The sequence below is a fragment of the Bos javanicus genome, chromosome 15, assembly GCF_032452875.1.
Source record: "Bos javanicus breed banteng chromosome 15, ARS-OSU_banteng_1.0, whole genome shotgun sequence".
Taxonomy (NCBI): Eukaryota; Metazoa; Chordata; class Mammalia; order Artiodactyla; family Bovidae; genus Bos; species Bos javanicus.
Genome location: NC_083882.1, coordinates 6053773 through 6072243, shown reverse-complemented (window position 1 = coordinate 6072243; position 18471 = coordinate 6053773). Strand labels below are relative to the sequence as shown.

General features: G+C 39.4%; 1 protein-coding gene across 1 annotated transcript in view; it reads right to left on the bottom strand.

Annotated features, from left to right (window-relative positions):
* MMP20 (matrix metallopeptidase 20) overlaps positions 1-18471 on the bottom strand; it is a 58609-nt gene that overhangs the window by 5942 nt on the left and 34196 nt on the right. Inside the window, exons 7-8 of the mRNA XM_061440100.1 lie at positions 14282-14418; positions 13171-13327 (exon numbers count right to left, since the gene is read on the bottom strand). Of these exons, the coding sequence (XP_061296084.1) occupies positions 13171-13327; positions 14282-14418 (294 nt within the window). The remainder of the gene's footprint in view (positions 1-13170; positions 13328-14281; positions 14419-18471) is intronic.

Sequence of the window (18471 nt, the reverse complement as noted above, 5' to 3'; positions counted from 1 at the left end):
AAACACACTTCATTGGGATAACATTTTGCAGTAGTAGGCAAAGTTGAGAAAAAAAGAAGAAAGGAGGACTTGAAAATATTGGAGGTAGTCCAGAGACCTCAGCAAAAATGAGGTTAGAAGGTCTACTGTTAATAGTATACTGAGGATTTTACTGAGGATTAAAGAAAGTAAAATTATATGACAGGATGAGAATTATGGGCATGGTTATTGACAGTAAATAAATGGATGGTGAAGAGAATGAAAAGTTACTACACATGGTAGATGGAAAGGACTTCTGGATCTGGACTCAGAGAGCATAAAATGTAGCCTTGGATGGACTACTTTTAACTGTGTGGCCTTGACTTAATCACTTGATCTATTAGATGCAATGTTTTTAACTGTGAAATGAAGATAACATATCTACTTCTCAAGATGGTTGAGGAGGCAGATGGGAAAATGAGAGGAAAAAAAAGAAAATAGTTTGAGTTCTAACACATAGTAAACCATCAATATTTGAACACTAAGGAAGTATTTGTTGTAAATATACTATATACTGTGTATGTGCTAAGTTGCTTCAGTTGTGTCCACCTCTGTGCGACCCTATAGACTGTAGCCTGCCAGGCTCCTCTGTCCATGGGATTCTCCAGGCAAGAATACTGGAGTGGGCTGCCATTTCCTCCTCCAGGGAATCTTCGCAATCCAGGGATTGATTCCACGTCTTTTACATCTGCCTGCTTTGGCAGGTGGATTCTTTATCACTAGCACCACCAGTATACTAGATACCAGGTAAAAGCATTGCACACATTTTCTCACCACTAAGGTCTTGTTTGTGAAATCCAAATACCAGCTAAAAATGATTGACCAGTAACTATGTTTATTTCCTTTGAGAGTGTTTGTTTCATCATTTAACACTGATCAATGAGTATAGAAATTAAACAAATCATTACTGACATTTAAACTTTACTAGCAATATTGTTCAACTGCAATATTGTAGGGCTGTAGATATCTGATATGCTTTTTCATATATATTGTCTTACTCTTCACTTTTGTAATCTAAGGATTTAGGGAGTATTTTGGTAAAGTACCTGTGAATTGTTTAACTTTTGACCGAGAACTTAGATTTGTTAGAAATTTCTAGCGTTTTCATTGTGATGATTTCTAACTTGTGTCAATGGCAAAATTTAACAGCATTCTGTCTTCTTTGAACTACTGAATCGGGAGTTCAGTATGCTAAACAATGCTTAAAGAAAATGTGAGAAAGGATGGCAGACGCAGGAATTTACTGTTAAGTATGTAAGATACTGTCTTCCCAGGTGGGGCTAATGGTAAAGAACTCACCTAACAATGCAGGAGACATAAGAGACTTGGGTTCCATCCCTGGATTGGGAAGATCCCCTGGAGGAGGGCATGGCAACCCACTCCAGTATTCTTGCCTGGAGAATTTCACAGACAGAGGAGCCTGGTGGGCTACAGTCCATAGGGTTGCAAAGAGTTGGACATGACTGAAGCAACTTAGCATGCACACATGTATTTATGGTACATGTTTCAGGAAGTTTCTTCAAGGAGACCTTTCTAGTGAAATCTAATGGAATTTCTAGTGGAATCCCCTTTGAAGTTAAGCCACTTCTAGCCAGGAATCACATGGTTCTCATGGAGGAAGGGATCTTTGTGGTCTAAACTAGAGAGGGAGGGGGGTAAATGGTCAGGAATGAAGAGAAGGGAGAAGAGTAAGAACCGGCTATGCACCATCCTAGATGATGTGCATCCCCATGAGGAAAGTGGCTATGAGAAAATTCTGGAACAAAGAATTAGTAATAATGTTGAAAAGTACTGATGATCTCAATTACTACCTGATTGATGAAATGCAAATTTATATCCAGCCTGAATTCTCTAAATTCAAGACCTGTATGTCCAACTCCCTTCCAGACATTTCCATTCTTTGATCTTACCAGCATATCAAACTACATAAGTACAAACTGGAATTTCTGTTTATTCTTTTAATTTTGCTTTACTTCTTAATTTTATTCTTTCCCTATTGAATGGCCTTAGCATCCTTGTCAAAAAGCAACTGAAAATGATACATGGACTATCAATTTTATTCCATTTGTCTATATGTCTGTTTTCATTATTAGTATCACGTTGTCTTGATTAATGATGCTTTCTGATAAATTTTGAGATTAGGAAGTCTGAATTATCCAGCTTTGTCTCTCTTTTTCAAAGTATTTGGCTATTCTGAGTTTTTTGATTTTCCAAATAGATTTTAAGATCAGCTTCTCAATTTCCAAGAAGAAACCAGTGGTATTCTGGTAGGGACTGTGTGGAGTCTATAGATCTGTTGGGGGAGCACTGCCATTAGGGCTCTGAGCCATGAACATAAGATACCTTTTCATTTAGATCTTGTTTAATTTCTTCCGACAGTGTTTTGCAGTTTTCAGATTACAAGTTTCCCATTTATTCTGTTAAAATTTATTCCTAAGTGTATTTTTCTTCTTGATGCTATGGAATTGCTTTCTTAATTCATTTTTGCATTGTTCATTGAAGTATCTAGAAATACATTAGATTTTTTCATATTGAACGTATCTACAAATTTGTGGACTCATTTATTAGTTCTAACAGGTTTTTTTCTTTTGAGATTCCTTAGGCTTTTCTATGTAAAAGATTATATGACATACAAATACAAATAGTTTTATTTTCTTTCCCATCTTCTGTTATCATTCTTTTTTAAATATCATTCATTCTTGCTTAATTGCCCTGACTAGAGCCTCCAGTAAAATGTCGAATAAAAGTGGTAAGAATAAAAATTTTTGTCTTGTTCCTGATTTTAGAGGGAAAGCATCCTGTCTTTCAACACTGAGAATGATATCAGCTGTGGGTATTCATAGACGCCTTCTATCAGAGTGAAAAAGTTTCTATTCCTTGTTTGTTGAATGTTTTTTTTATAATGCAACAGTGTGTGATTTTGTCAAATGCTTTTTCTACATCTATTGAGGTGATCTTATGGTTTTTAATTTTTAACTCTATTGATATAGTGTATTATATTAATTGATATAATTAATCAATTATAGATGTTATTATAGATGAACAGATGTTAAACCAATCTTGCATTCTTGGGGAAAAATTCCCAGCTGGTCATGGTGTATAATTCTTTTTTATATGTTTCTGGATTTGGTTTGGTAGTATTTTTGGAGGATTTTTGCATCCATATTCATAATAGATATTGGTCTGAAGTTTTATTCTATGATGCCTTCATCTGGTTTTCATATAAGGGCAATAATGTCCTCATACAATGAGTTGGGAAGTATTACTTTCTCTTCTACTTTCTGGAGGAGTTTGTTAAAAATTGGCAATAATTCTTCTCTAAATGTTTTGATAGAATACACCAGGAAACATGTAGGCCTGGGTTTTTCTTTGTGGATAATTTTTATACTATGAATTAAACCTCCTCATTTGTTATAGGTCTATTCAGAATGTCTATTTCTTAGTGACTCACTTTTTTTTTTTTATCACTTTGTATTTTTCTAGGAATTTGTCTATTTCATCTAAACTTTCTAATTTATTGGCACACAATTGTTCATTCTTTTATAGTCCATTTTATTTCTGTAAGGTTGTGTTCACTCTTTCATTTCTGATTTTAGTAATTTTGGTTTTCTCTTTTGTACAAGGTTAATTTAGTGAGAAGTTTATAAATTTTTTTTACCTTTTCAAAGAAACACATTTAGCTTTGCTGATTTTCTCAAATTGTTTATTCTCTACTTCATTTTCACTGTTATCTTTATTATTTCCTTTTTCTTGCTTGTTAGAATTAATTTGCTCTTTTTTCCAGTGTCTTAAGTGGAAAGGTTATTGACTTGAATTTTTTCTTTTTTTTAATATGGATACTTACAGCTAGAAGTTTCCCTTTGAGCACTGCTTTAACTGCATCAACATAGGTTGTGCTTTAATATTCATTCATCTTAAAGTCTTTTCTAATTTCTCTTGTGATATCTTCTTCATCCCATTGGTTGTTGAAGAGTGTGATATATCATTTCTATTTATTCGTAAATTTTCCAGTTTTCTTCCAGGTATTTGTTTCTACTCAATTCTATTGTAATCAGAAGAGATATTTTGTATGATTTCAATGATTTAAATTTATTGAGGCTTCTCTTGTGGCCTAACTTTTTATCTATCCTGGACAATATTCCACATGTACTTAGGTAGAATCCGTAGTCTTCTTTGACTGAATGAAGTGTTCCATAGATAACTATTAGGTCTAGGTGGCTTCTTATAGTGCTGTTCAAATCTTCCTTTCCTAATTGATCTTGTTTTCCAGTTGTTCTGTCCATTATTGAAAGTGAAGAATTGAAGTCTCCAACTATGATTATTTCACATGTTGTTTTCTCTCTTCATTTTTGTCAGTTTCTTTGCTTCATGCATTTTGAGGCCCTACTATTAGGTTCTTATATTTTTGGTAATCTGTCTTTCACTATAAATTGTCCCTGTCTATTCCTAGTAATACTTTTATTTTAAAAGTATTGTTTTGATACTTCTTGTTGCCTGATATCATAGCTACCCTGGCTTTCTTATGGCATGGTTAGCATGATATATATATATATTTTTGTTTGTTTGTTTGTTTGTTTTTGTTTTTTTCCCCATCCTTTTAACTTTCAGTCCAGTTGTATCTTTGAGTACACAGTGGCATCTTGCTTTTTAATCCAGTATGACAGCCTTTGTAATTTGATTAAATTGCTTAATCTATTCACATTTAATATTACTAATATAACTGGATTTATATACTTCTGTTTTCTACATACCCCACATCTTTTTTAGTTCTTTTTCCCTCCTTATGCTTTCTTCTGCATTAGTTACAAATTTCTAATGCACCATTTAAATTTCTTTTGTTATTTTTTCACTTCACTTAATAGAGTTATTTTCTTAGTAGTTGCTATAAAGCATACCATGTACATATTTTAACTTACCATGCTCTGCTTTCTTCAGAAAGAAACAAATCTTTCTATATGTTATAGGCCCAACAATATAATTATACATATATATATATATATATGATTTTATACAGTTAATTTAAAAATTAGAGCAAACATACATTTATACTATCTATTATAATTTCATAATTGCACTTACTGGTGTTCTTTTTTTTAATGTGTTTTCAAATTTTCAAATTACTGTCTGGGTTTACTTGCTTGAAGAATTTTCTTTACTACTTTTTGTAAGGAAGATGATAGTGATAAATTCTCTGTTTTTGTTTATTTGGGAATGTCTTCATTTTGCCTTCATCTTTTAAAGATAGCTTTGCAGAATATAGGATTCTTGGTTGAGCATTTTTCCCTTAAGCACTCTGAAGATGTTTCCCAGTACTTTCTGGCTTAACTGGTTTGACTGCTTTTCAGTCTTGTTCCCGCTCTAATACAGCTGCACTGCTTCCAGAGTGATTTAACAAAAACCTTAATGACTTACTTCCCTGTTTAAGACCTTTACAGATATCCCTATTTTCTCTAGCACTGATCTCCTAGAATGGCACAGGCCCATCCTGATCTCCACCCTTGGGCCACATCTCTCATCCCAGCCCATGTTCTGATCATACTGAACTACTTGAGGTTTTCCTCCTATACACAGTCTGTTTTCATGCATCGGTGCCTTTGCTTCAACTGCTCTCTCTGCCTGGAAGATACCCTGCCCATCCTGTCTGGGAAACTCCTACTCAACTCTCAAAATGAAGCTCAGTCATTGCTTCCTCTAAAAACTCTTTCTTGACAATTTTGCTAGAATTGGCCATTTCCTTTTAGTTTTGCTCCACTGAACCCCGTGCAGTCTTCCATGAGGCCACTTGTGGCATCTGGGTTCCTTTTAATTAGTTATCTATACATTTACTTTCAACTGTACAACTTGCTGAGGGCATTGATAACACCCAATATGAATTGAGTCCTTACTCTACAACAGGAATTTCACATTTTTCTCATTGATTTCCACAACTCAATGAAGTAGATACTATTTCTGCATCCAAAAATGATCCAGCAGAAAGATGATCCAACATGCCAGAGCTGAGATGAACACTGTCTTATTCCTGTCTACACTCTTAAACAGCAAACTTTGTGCCTTGTCATGAGTGTCAAGGTCTTAGTACACAGCTTGACATGTAATCATGACCAATACGGGCATGAATGCAGTAGTTTGGTAATGCATTAAAAAAAAAAAAGATTAAAAAACAAGATTTTGAAATCTACCCATCTTTCTTATTTTTGTTACTATTATTTATTTCCCTATTTTAATTAACTATAAAATCTTTAAATAAACAGATCCAGTTTCAGCATTCTTGAGGGATCCAGGAAGGAAAGAATCTGGAAGACTGTATCCTACTTTGTGCTTCCCTGATAGCTCAGTTGATAAAGAATCCACCTGCAATGCAGGAGACCCTGGTTGGATTCCTGGGTCAGGAAGATCCTCTGGAGAAGGGACAGGCTACACATGCCAGTATTCTTGGGGTTCCCTTGTGGCTCAGCTGGTAAAGAATCTGCCTGGGTTAGATTCCTGGGTTGGGAAGATTCCCTGGAGAAGGGAAAGGCTACCCACTCCAGTATTCTGGCCTAGAGAATTCCATGGACTGTATAGTCCAAGGGGTCGCAAAGAGTCAGACATAACTGAATGTCAATCATGCCTCTAGTCTACCTGTTAGAAAGAATGATTTAGGAGTGGAAAAGGGCTTGTACCTAAACATTTGTAAGTCATTTTACACAAATTTTAGAAACCACTGACAGAAGCAGAAGATATTAAGAAGAGGTGGCAAGAACACACAGAAGAACTGTACAAAAAAGTTCTTCATGACCCAGATAATCATGATGGTGTGATCACTCACACTTACCTAGAGTCAGACCTCCTGGAATGTGAAGTCAAGTGGGCCTTAGGAAGCATCACTATGAACAAAGCTAGTGGAGGTGATGGAATTCCAGTTGAGCTATTTCAAGTCCTAAAAGATGATGCTGAGAAAGTGCTGCACTCAATATGTCAGCAAATTTGGATTTGGAAAACTCAGCAGTGGCCACAGGACTGGAAAAGGTCAGTTTTCATTCCAATCCCAAAGAAAGGCAATGCCAAAGAATGCTCAAACTACTGCACAATTGCACTCATCTCACATGCTAGTAAAGTAATGCTCACAGTTCTCCAAGCCAGGCTTCAGCAATACATGAAATGTGAACTTCCAGATGTTCAAGCTGGTTTTAGAAAAGGCAGAGAAACAAGAGATCAAATTGCCAACATCTGCTGGATCATCGAAAAAGCAAGAGAGTTCCAGAAAAACATCTATTTCTGCTTTATTCACTATGCCAAAGCCTTTGACTGTGTGGATCACAATAGACTGTGGAAAATTCTGAAAGAGATGGGAACACCAGACCACCTGACCTGCCTCCTGAGAAACCTGTATGCAGGTCAGGAAGCAACAGTTAGAACTGGACATGGAACAACAGACTGGTTCCAAACCGGAAAAGGATTCCATTAAGGCTTTATATCGTCACCCTGCTTATTTAACTTATATGAAGAGTACATCATGAGACGCTGGACTGGAAGAAGCACAAGCTGGAATCAAGATTGCTGGGAGAAATATCAGTAACCTCAGATATGCAGATGACACCACCCTTATGGCAGAAAGTGAAGAGGAACTAAAAAGCCTCTTGATGAAAGTGAAAGAGGAGAGTAAAAAAGCTGGCTTAAAGCTCAACATTCAGAAAACGAAGATCATGGCATCTGGTCCCATCACTTCATGGGAAATAGATGGGAAACAGTGGAAACAGTATCAGACTTTATTTTTGGGGGGCTTCAAAAGCACTGCAGATGGTGACTGCAGCCATGAAATTAAAAGACGCTTACTCCTTGGAAGGAAAGTTATGACCAACCTAGATAGCATATTCAAAAGAAGAGACATTACTTTGTCAACAAACGTCCATCTAGTCAAGGCTATGGTTTTTCCAGTAGTCATGTATGGATGTGAGAGTTGTAATATAAAGAAAGCTGAGCACCAAAGAATTGATACTTTTGAACTATGGTGTTGGAGAAGACTCTTGAGAGTCCCTTGAAGTGTAAGGAGATCCAACCAGTCCATCCTAAAGGAGATCAGTCCTGGGTATTCATTGGAAAGAAGGACTGATGTTGAAGCTGAAACTCCAATATTTTGGCCACCTGATGGGAAGAGCTGACTCATTTGAAAAGACGGTGATGCTCGGAAAGATTGAGGGCAGGAAGAGAAGGGGACGACAGAGGATGAGATGGTTTGATGGCATCATTGACTCAATGGACATGGGTATGGTAAACTCCGGGAGTTGGTGATGGACAGGGAGGCCTGGCGTGCTGCGGTTTATGGGGTCACATAGAATTGGACACGACTGAGTGACTGAACTGAACTGACCATCTCAAAGCATGGTGGAGTTGATGGCACCCCCTTCTCCCAGAGTCCTCAGGAGCTCCTTGGTGTAATCACTGCTCTGGTGCTAGTAAGCAAGGGAGAATACTTACAGGGAGAAGTTATCCAGAGGCGGTAGAAGTAATGTAAAGAAAGAAACTGAATGGATAATTGAGGCTGTCTAGAAATAGAAATGGAGAAGGCAATGGCAACCCACTCCAGTACTCTTGCTTGGAAAATCCCAGGGACGGGGGAGCCTGGTGGACTGCTGTCTATGTGATCGCACAGAGTCAGACACGACTGAAGCGACTTAGCAGCAGCAGCAGTAGCAGCAGAAATAGGAAAGGAAGGAATAAAAGCAAACAGACGAATGGGGAAGTAGCCCTTGTTAGTAAAGTTTACATGATGTATCATTTGGTGGGGCAGCATGTGCTGGCATCAGCCTGGCAGAGCCCCATTTAGGTTTCACTTTGTAGTTCTATGGTCTGTTCCTCTGTAAATTACTATTACACTGATATGTGGGTTCTCACTCTTAGGTGGTGGTGGTGGTTTAGTCACTAAGTTGTGTCCCACTCTCGCAACTTCAAGATTTGTAGCCCACAAGGCTCCTCTGCCCATGGGATTCTCCAGGCAAGAATACTAGAATGGGTTGCCATTTCCTTCTCCAGCGGATCTTCCCAACCCAAGGACTGAACCCCAGGCTTCTACACTGCAGGCAGTCTCCTGCATTACAGGTATTCTCATGCATTTCAGGCAGATTCTTTACCCTTAGCCACCAGTGAAGTCCCCTTACTCTTAGAGCCTGAATCAACTTGGCCCAACCCAACACTCAATCCTCAGTGCAGGAAGCTATTCAGTAGTTTTTTAATGGCACTTCATTCACTAAAACGGGTCCCAGCCCTAGGGGTTCATGGAGAATTTCCCTGACAACAAGCATATCTAGAGCCTTTTCTTCCATTAGCACAGTATTTGTACTGCAGACTGAACTAGTATGAGGACCAAAGAAGAACCTGAGGGGCGACCATGGAGAGTAAACCCTAACACACTGTCCAGGGGTATCAATATAGTAAAATTATTGGTGTGTAACTGGAGGCTTTGGTATTTTTAGATGTGTCCATGTGCTTTACCTATAGAACTTCATTGCCCCCTTTCTCTTTCTTTCCAGTCCAACTTCTTCCTATTTAGCATAGGATGTAATGACTGAGGCACAACTGGCCATCTGGAATCCTGTGGCAATCATAAGAGTGGAAGCTACCTGTTAATACTTGGGCAAAATGTCAGAAGGAACTTGGGACCCTAATGGCCATGGACCCATCTTACCAGCTCTAAATCCATAAAACTTCAAACATCTCACATATATGAGAAAAAAACCCCTTGTGGTGTTTAAGCCACAGTTATTACTGGGTCTCTCTTTCTAGCAGCTGAACATAATTTCTATCTGATATAGGGCTTTATAGACTGTAAGATGTCATACACATGAGGCCCTATTGAGGAAAATGTGTCCAACACAGGGGGCAGTTATTAATAAAAATCATACATTAGCTTTTCCTGAACTTCTGAGCTGGAGGTCAAGGTTATTTGTCATATTCCTTATTGTGAAAAACAGTGTGTGTGTTAGAGAGTGTAAAATAGAAGACTCTTATTGCTGAAAGTACTCTATCTGCCTTGCCAGAAGCAGAGATTTCAGTGCAATGTCAAGGCATTTGAGTGTTTAAAAACAAAATTCCCTTTGATGAACTCTTTGACTGGATTGCTATTTATAAGAATATTTAGGTTTAAGCAATCACTTGTTAATTATCACAACATTTAAAAAAATTATTTGTTAATTACCATATAACCTCAAACAGCAGATGGCAAGAGTGAACATCAACATTTTAGGAATCAGTGAACTAAAATGGACTGGAATGGGTGAATTTAATTCAGGTGACCGTTATATCTACTGTGGGCAAGACCCTTAGAAGAAATGTAGTAGCCCTCATAGTCAACAAAAGAATCTGAAATGCAGTGCTTGGATGCAATCTCAAAAACGACAGAATGATCTCTCTGTGTTTCCAAGACAAACCATTCAATATCACAGTAATCCAAGTCTATGCCCCAACCACTAATGTTGAAGAAGCTGAAGTTGAATGGTTTTATGAAGACCTTCTAGAACTGAAAAAAGATGTCCTTTTCATCACAGGGGACTGGAATGCAAAAGTATCAAGTCAAGAGATACCTGGAGTAACAGGCAAGTTTGGCCTTCCAGTCTAAAATGAGGCACGGCAAAAGCTAACAGAGTTCTGCCAAGAGAACACACTGGCCATAGCAAACACCCTTTCCAACACCACAAGAGACGACTCTACACAAGGACATCACCAGATGGTCAATACCAAAATCAGATTGATTATATTCTTTGCAGCTGAAGATGGAGAACCTCTACAGAGTCAGCAAAAACAGGACCGGGAGCTGACTGTGGTTCAGATCATGAACTCCTTATTGCCAAATTCAGACTGAAATTGAAGAAAGAAGGGAAAACCATTAGACCATTCAGGTATGACCTAAATCAAATCACTTACAGTTATACAGTGGAAATGACAAATAGATTCAAGGGATTAGATCTGATAGACAGAGTGCTTGAAGGATGATGGATGGAGGTTTGTGATATTGTACAGGAGGCAGTGATCAAGGCCAACCCCAAGAAAAAGAAATGCAAAAAGGCAAAATGGTTGTCTGAAGAGGCCTTACAAATAGCTGAGAAAAGGAGCTGAAGGCAAAGGAGAAAAGGAAAGATATATCCATCTGAATGGATTTCCAAAGAATAGCAAGGAGAGATAAGAAAGCCTTCCTCAGTGATCATTGCAAAGAAATAGAGGAACACAATAGAATGGGAAAGACTAGAGATCTATTCAGGAAGATTAGAGATACTAAGGGAATATTTCAGGCAAAGATGGGCACACAAAAAAGGACAGAAACCGTATGTACCTAATAGAAGCAGAAGATATTAAGAAGTGACAAGAATACACAGAAGAACTGTACAAAAAAGATCTTAATGACCCAGATAACCATGATGGTGTGATTACTCACCTAGGGCCAGACATCCTGGAATGTGAAGTCAAGTGGGCCTTAGGAAGCAGCACTACTAACAAAGCTAGTGGAGGTGATGGAATTCCAAATGAGCTATTTCATATCCTAAAAGACGATGCTGTTAAAGTGCTGCACTCAATATGCCAGCAAATTTGGAAATTTCCAGGACTGGAAAAAGTCAGTTTTCATTCCAATCCCAAAGAAAGACAATGCCAAAAATATTCAAACTACCACACATTGCACTCATCTCACAGGCTAGCAAAATAATACTCAAAATTCTCCAAGCCAGGCTTCAATAGTACATGAACCAAGAATTTCCAGATATTCAAGCTGGATTTAGAAAAGGCAGAGGAATCAGAGATCAAATTGCCAACATCTGTTGGATCATCAAAAAAGCAAGAGACTTCCAGAAAAACATCTACTTCTGCTTCATTGACTATGCTAAAGCCTTTGATGGTGTGGGTCACAATAATCTGTGGAAAATTCTGAAGGAGATAGGAATACCAGACCACCTGATCTGTCTCCTGAGAAACCAGTATGCAGGTCAAGAAGCAGTAGTTAGAACCGGACATGGAAAAACAGACTGGTTCCAAATTGAGAAGGGTGTATGTCAAAGCTGCATATTGTCACCCTGCTTATTGAACTTATATGCAGAGTACATCATGAGAGACTCTGGGCTGGAGGAAGAACAAGCTGTAATCAAGATTGCTGGGAGAAATATCAATAACCTCAGATATGCAGATGACACCACTCTTATGGCAGAAAGTGAAGAGGAACTAAAAGCCTCTTGATGAAAGTGAAAGAAGAGAGTGAAAAAGCTGGCTTAAAGCTCAGCATTCAAAAAACGAAGATCATGGAATCTGGTCCCATCACTTCATGGGAAATAGATGGGGAAACAGTGGAAATAGTGTCAGACTTTATTTTTTAGGCTCCAAAATCACTGCAGACGGTGACTGCAGCCATGAAATTAAAAATGCTTACTCCCTTGAAGGAAAGTGTAAGCTTTTTGCTTCTCCCTTAACGTTCAAAAAGTCAAGGAATGCTAAAGTGAGAACTGTGACTGGAGAAGGTGTAGCAGCAGAGCTTGGCAAAGTTGTACCAAGTTCTTCAACGTGAGCCAGTTAAGGCAGTGAGATGAGGCCGGAGAGACGAGGTGTGAGCCTGTGCACAGTGATCGAATCTGCTCATAGTAGTAAGACAGGCCTGGAAATTACACACGATCTTTGGATAAGAAGAATTTTCATGCTCCAGGTTAAAGAACATAAGGCCTTTTCCTTTCAGCAAAAATTTCCTTCAAAGAGCCCCACTGTCGTCACCACATTCATTTTGTACAAAATCACAGAGCATTCTGGAATGCAGTGATATTCATGTATCAATAAGATATACTCACATAAGAGGGAATCAGTTCTTCTTTCAAGGCCTTCCCAGTGGGATGTATTGGGAATGGTAACTCCACTCTTTTGGGCCACTGGGCATCCAGTTAACGAGTGCTTTGAGAGACTAGGATGTTTCATGTGTTAGACACCAAACAATGGGATTATTGAATGAATGTTTCATCCATTATTATTCATCCATTATTTGGATGGTTCTGTATCTTGAAGACAGTGTCAACCATCAGCAAATGACACTCTAGTGACTGGGAAGAGTCAACGGGCCTTTTGTAAATTTGCCTTGCATTCTTTTTAGCAAAAGGATTTTCCTTCTCGTTGAATACAGCTGGACAATCACAAAGAGAAAAGCCATACCTGTAGTATTCATCTCCCACAAAGAAAAGGGTCTTCTGTGCATCCTTGAGATAGACTGCGGCATCTATTCGCTGCACATATCTTGGGAACCCAAAGTCATAAATAGTCCGAGGAGGACCTTGCATTTGGAATCCTCTTGTTATCCAATAGTGAGGTCCTGGAACCAGAAATTAAAGCTTACAAAAACTCTTTACTATTTAGTGGAGCCCTTCACTCATTAGGATTTCTAGGCAGGATTACCAATGGGGCTAGTTTATGGGATATTTGCCATGGATAAAACCCAGGAGGAGATACAAGTCTCTATTCAGTTCAGTAAAAGACTTAAAACTTGCCCTGGAGGCAGAAATCCCTAGTCATGCCTTATGAAGGCAATAATACTGATACAACTGTGTCTCAAATGCAACACATTCATTTTTTTTCAAGATACTTTTCATCTGTATAATCTCATTTCAGTCTTAGATATGTGTGAGAGAGAAGGGGCAAGTGAACCACAAATGCTGATTCTTGCTTAAACTGGCATTAATCTTCTATTCTCAGCCCTCGGCATCAAGAAAATACAATCTAAACTGATAGTTAACGTTTGCTGGACAATTTCCATTGGCTATAGCCACGGTCACATCTTCAAGGTTGTTATTACTGTGACTATTTTGCACAGGAAGAAACGAAGATGCAGAGCAATTAGATAACTTCCCTAAGGCACTAAAGGGCTGGAGACAAGAGTCCAGGCGTCTGTCTGCTCCCAGATGCTTGTATTGCTATCCTGAGGTTTCCACGCTGACTTCTGTGAATGAGAGGCTCTCAGTAGAGAATACCATGTCACTCAGAGCAGAGGTCTGGCGGGTGGGGCGGGGCGGGGCAGGGAGCAGGTTTCCGCCTTCCCGGACACTCGCCTATCACCGAGCCTCACCAGACTGCACCTTTGGCTCTGGGAAGGGTACCGTCACTGCTGTCACTGTCACGATAGAGTAGAGGGATGTTTCACCCCAATCTGAGGAGCAGGAATGGCTGGAACTGCTCTGTGATCACTAGTAAACACTGATAGTTCTGGGTGCTCCAGACACACCGTGTCCTGTACCCGGCCACTTCTTTCTTCGCGGGATCTTCAGCTTACCTTTAAAGAAGTAGGCTGTGCCCCTCTCAGCCACTTCATAAGCTGCATCCACATTGGACATAAGCTGGGGGAAGGAGCTGGTGATGGTGCTGGGCCGGATCCCTGACATCAAGTGAACCTGCCGACGCCAGAAAATCCTATTTGGCAACAGAAAAGGAATAAGATCAGGGTTGACTTAGATCTTAAATTGAACTTGGACTGAAATATACAGCAAGCCATACTTTAGAGGCCATTTCTAAATGCCTCTTGTCCATGTCTTGTTTTTAAGTAGAATATATATATATATGTTGGCTTTAGTAATCTGTTTCTTTTTCCTTTTCATTCTTTCATTCTTTTAGCATCTCTGTAATTCTTTTTCCTTCATTTATTTAAGGATGTTCAAAGCATGGAAGGAAACAGCAGGGATTGACATCAATGATGCATACACTTAAGCTGTGCATCTTCCTATTCCAAGTATCATTTGCTACAAGTTTCCCTTTCCTCTTCTGATTTTTTTTTTATTGTGTGTGTGTTTGTGCCTTAAAATTTTTTTTTAATTTATTTTTTAATTGAAGGATAACTGCTTTACAGAATTTTGTTGGTTTCTACCAAACATCAACATGAATCAGATCTTTTGAAAATTAAAATCTCATAAAGTTAGCCATTCAGGTGTATTTTATAAGTATTATATAAATGAGCCAAAATTTTGTGGTTTGGAGATGCTAATTACTTCTAGTAAAAACAGCAAAAACATTAACAATTATAAATTATGTTGCCTATTTACTTATCTATTGAAAGTGTTTATATCTTAGGACATAATGGCTGCATCTGGCCCCATCACTTAATGGGAAATAGATGGGGAAACAGTGGAAACAGTGTCAGACTTTATTTTTGGGGATTCCAAAATCACTGCAGATGATGACTGCAGCCATGAAATTAAAAGATGCTTACTCCTTGGAAGGAAAGTTATGACCAACCTAGATAGCACATTCAAAAGCAGAGACATTACTTTGCCAACAAAGGTCTGTCTAGTCAAGGCTATAGTTTTTCCAGTGGTTATGTATGGATGTGAGAGTTGGTCTGTGAAGAAAGCTGAGCGCCGAATTGATGCTTTTGAACTGTGATGTTGGAGAAGACTCTTGAGAGTCCCTTGGACTGCAAGGAGATTCAACCAGTCCATTCTAAAGGAGATCAGTCCTGGGTGTTCATTGAAAGGATTGATGTTAAAGCTGAAACTCCAGTACTTTCACCACCTCATGTGAAGAGTTGACTCATTGGAAAAGACTCTGATGCTGAGAGGGATTGAAGGCAGGAGGAGAAGGGGATGACAGAGGATGAGATGGCTGGCTGGCATCACTGACTCCATGGATGTGAGTTTGAGTGAACTCTGGGAGCTGGTGATGGACAGGGAGGCCTGGCGTGCTGTGATTCATGGGGTTGCAAAGAGTCGGACACGACTGAGCGACTGAACTGAACTGAACTGAACTGAATGGCTAGTTCACAAAAATCTGGTACCTATACATTAACTTAAGATTTAGCAGCTTAACCATCCATTTTCCCAATATTATTTACATAAAATTGTGGGAGTATACATGAGGGTACTGGTCTGAAAATTTCAATGTAAATGTGGTCTATTTTGAATTTTGGAGTTTAAAATAATTCTTATAAAATATGAATAGTTTACTGACTCAGTAGAAGCTAGAATCAATACATAAAAGTATTTGTGGACAGGGAACTTAAGGGAAAGTTTTGGTTTTTAAATTTCCATGTGGTAAATTTAGGTACTCCTCAAACATTCTGTTGAGCTTTAGTTAATTTAACAAATATTTATAAGAACCTATCAGCAGGCACTGAGTAAGACCTTGGGATGAAACACTGAACAAGATTCAGGCTCTTCCCTCAAGAAGCTATCATCTAGTAGCAGAGGCAGATAAGTAGTTAGACACTGTGCATGCTTAGTTGCTTCACTCGTGTCTGACTCTTTGAGACCCCATAGACTGTAGCCCCGCCAGGTTCCTCTGTCCATGGGATTCTCCAGGCAAGAATACTGGAGTGGGTTGCCATGCCCTCCTCCAGGGGATCTTCCCAACCCAGGGATCGAACCCAGGTCTTCTGCATTGTAGGCAGATTCTTTACCATCTGAGCCACCAGGGAAGCCCAATTAGACATTATAATTCAGGGCAATTTGTGCAATGAAGAGTTAAGTTCATGATGTTCTGGAGCATAGTATGTACCCCGTAAGAGGGATGCTGCATACAGGGGTCTGCTGAAGCTATCTGGGTGAGCTGATAATGAAATCCAAAGGACAACTCTATTGAGAGAGAGGAATATTTTTTTCATGTTCCTAAGCAGCATCATCGGAGAAGGCAATGGCACCCCACTCCAGTACTCTTGCCTGGAAAATCCCATGGATGGAGGAGCTCGGTAGGCTGTAGTCCATGGGGTCACTAAGAGTCAGACACGACTGAGCGACTTCCCTTTCACTTTTCACTTTCATGCATTGGAGAAGGAAATGGCAACCCACTCCAGTGTTCTTGCCTGGAGAATCCCAGGGACGGGGAGCCTGGTGGGCTTCCGTCTATGGGGTTGCACAGAGTCGGACATGACTGAAGCAACTTAGCAGCAGCGGCAGCAGCAAGCAGCATCATGATTCAGAAGAGAAAGTATACTGTGTTTTAGAAAACTGTAAGCTGTCTTTGCTGGAGAAGGCAATGGCACCCCACTCCAGTACTCTTGCCTGGAAAATCCCATGGGCAGAGGAGCCTGGTAGGCTGAAGTCCATGGGGTCGCTAAGAGTCGGACATGACTGAGCGACTTCCCTTTCACTTTTCACTTTCATGCATTGGAGAAGGAAATGGCAACCCACTCCAGTGTTCTTGCCTGGAGAATCCCAGGGACGGGGGAGCCTGGTGGGCTGCTGTCTATGGGGTCACACAGAGTCAGACACGACTGAAATGACTTAGCAGCAGCAAGCTGTATTTGCACCTCCAATGCTGCCATTATTTCTAAGCTTGTTTCATAATCTCTTAAATGAAAATAATAATACCTGGCCTATCTCATGAGATCATTAAGAGGATCAACTGAGATAAAGCGTCTGAAAGTGCATCATAAACTGTAAAGTGCCACTTGGCTGGATATTGTCCATTTTAAAAATAATTACTTGGGCACCTACCATAGATAAAACTCAGTGTGGCAGGAGTCTATTGAGGGTACACTTCCTCTCCCCAAGCCCTATACATCACGGCCTTATCTAGACTGTAGGTATTTTTGTGGTTGTTGTTGTGTTAGTTAAGTTTTATTGGGGGCAAAATGAGGACTGTAGGCTGGGAGATGGCCCCTCAGATGGCTCTGAGAAATTGCTCCAAAGATGCAGGGTGGGGAGAGGTCAGTATATATATCTGGTTTTGGTGAAGAAGGAATATACATAATCAAGCACATATTTTTCCAGAAGGTTTCTGCTAGTCTGGTGAAGCTTTCTGCTAGTCACAAGTAACAGTTGTCACTGTGAAGGATTTTAGTGCTTTTCTACATAGGAAGAGGTACAAAAATTAAGCTCATAAAATCAGCTCCTAAAAATATCTATCTGAAAACCCATTCTGCCAGCTTTTCCCTGAGCACAGAGTGCCTCATTTTTGCTCTCCACCTTGAACATTTTCCAGGGGATGTTGAAAATCAGCAGTTGCCCCAGCTCACGATTTAATTCTTGTAGAGGTAGGTGGCAATTTGTAGTTGACAGAGCCCCCTCATGGTTACAAATTCGACCATACTTTGGGAGGCATTTCATGACCATTTCATCCCATGGAGCAAGGAACTCATTCTTAGGTCTGGTGAAGATTTTGCTGTTACTAGCATACTGTTACTATCAACAGTAACCAAAGGGCTGGACCAACCTGTCTTACCCAGTCTCTTACAGTCCAGGAAAAATTTCCTCTTGTTTGTATCCTTCCATATCTAGAGTAATTACAATTACTGATTGCATCCAGAACTATGTATTTGATCAACTTTTCCAAGTCGCCTAGTTATTATTATTTTGTTGGAGGTTCAGTCACACATTTGGTAATGCAGGAAACAACAATATCATAAAATAGGCAAAGTGCAAGTAACATAGCTAGCAGTATTATTAAAATTATACGTAAGAATTAGGCCAAAAACTTGTTAGGTGTGGGAAGCCCCTGGTGGCTCAGAGGTAAAGAATCTACCTGCAATGCAGG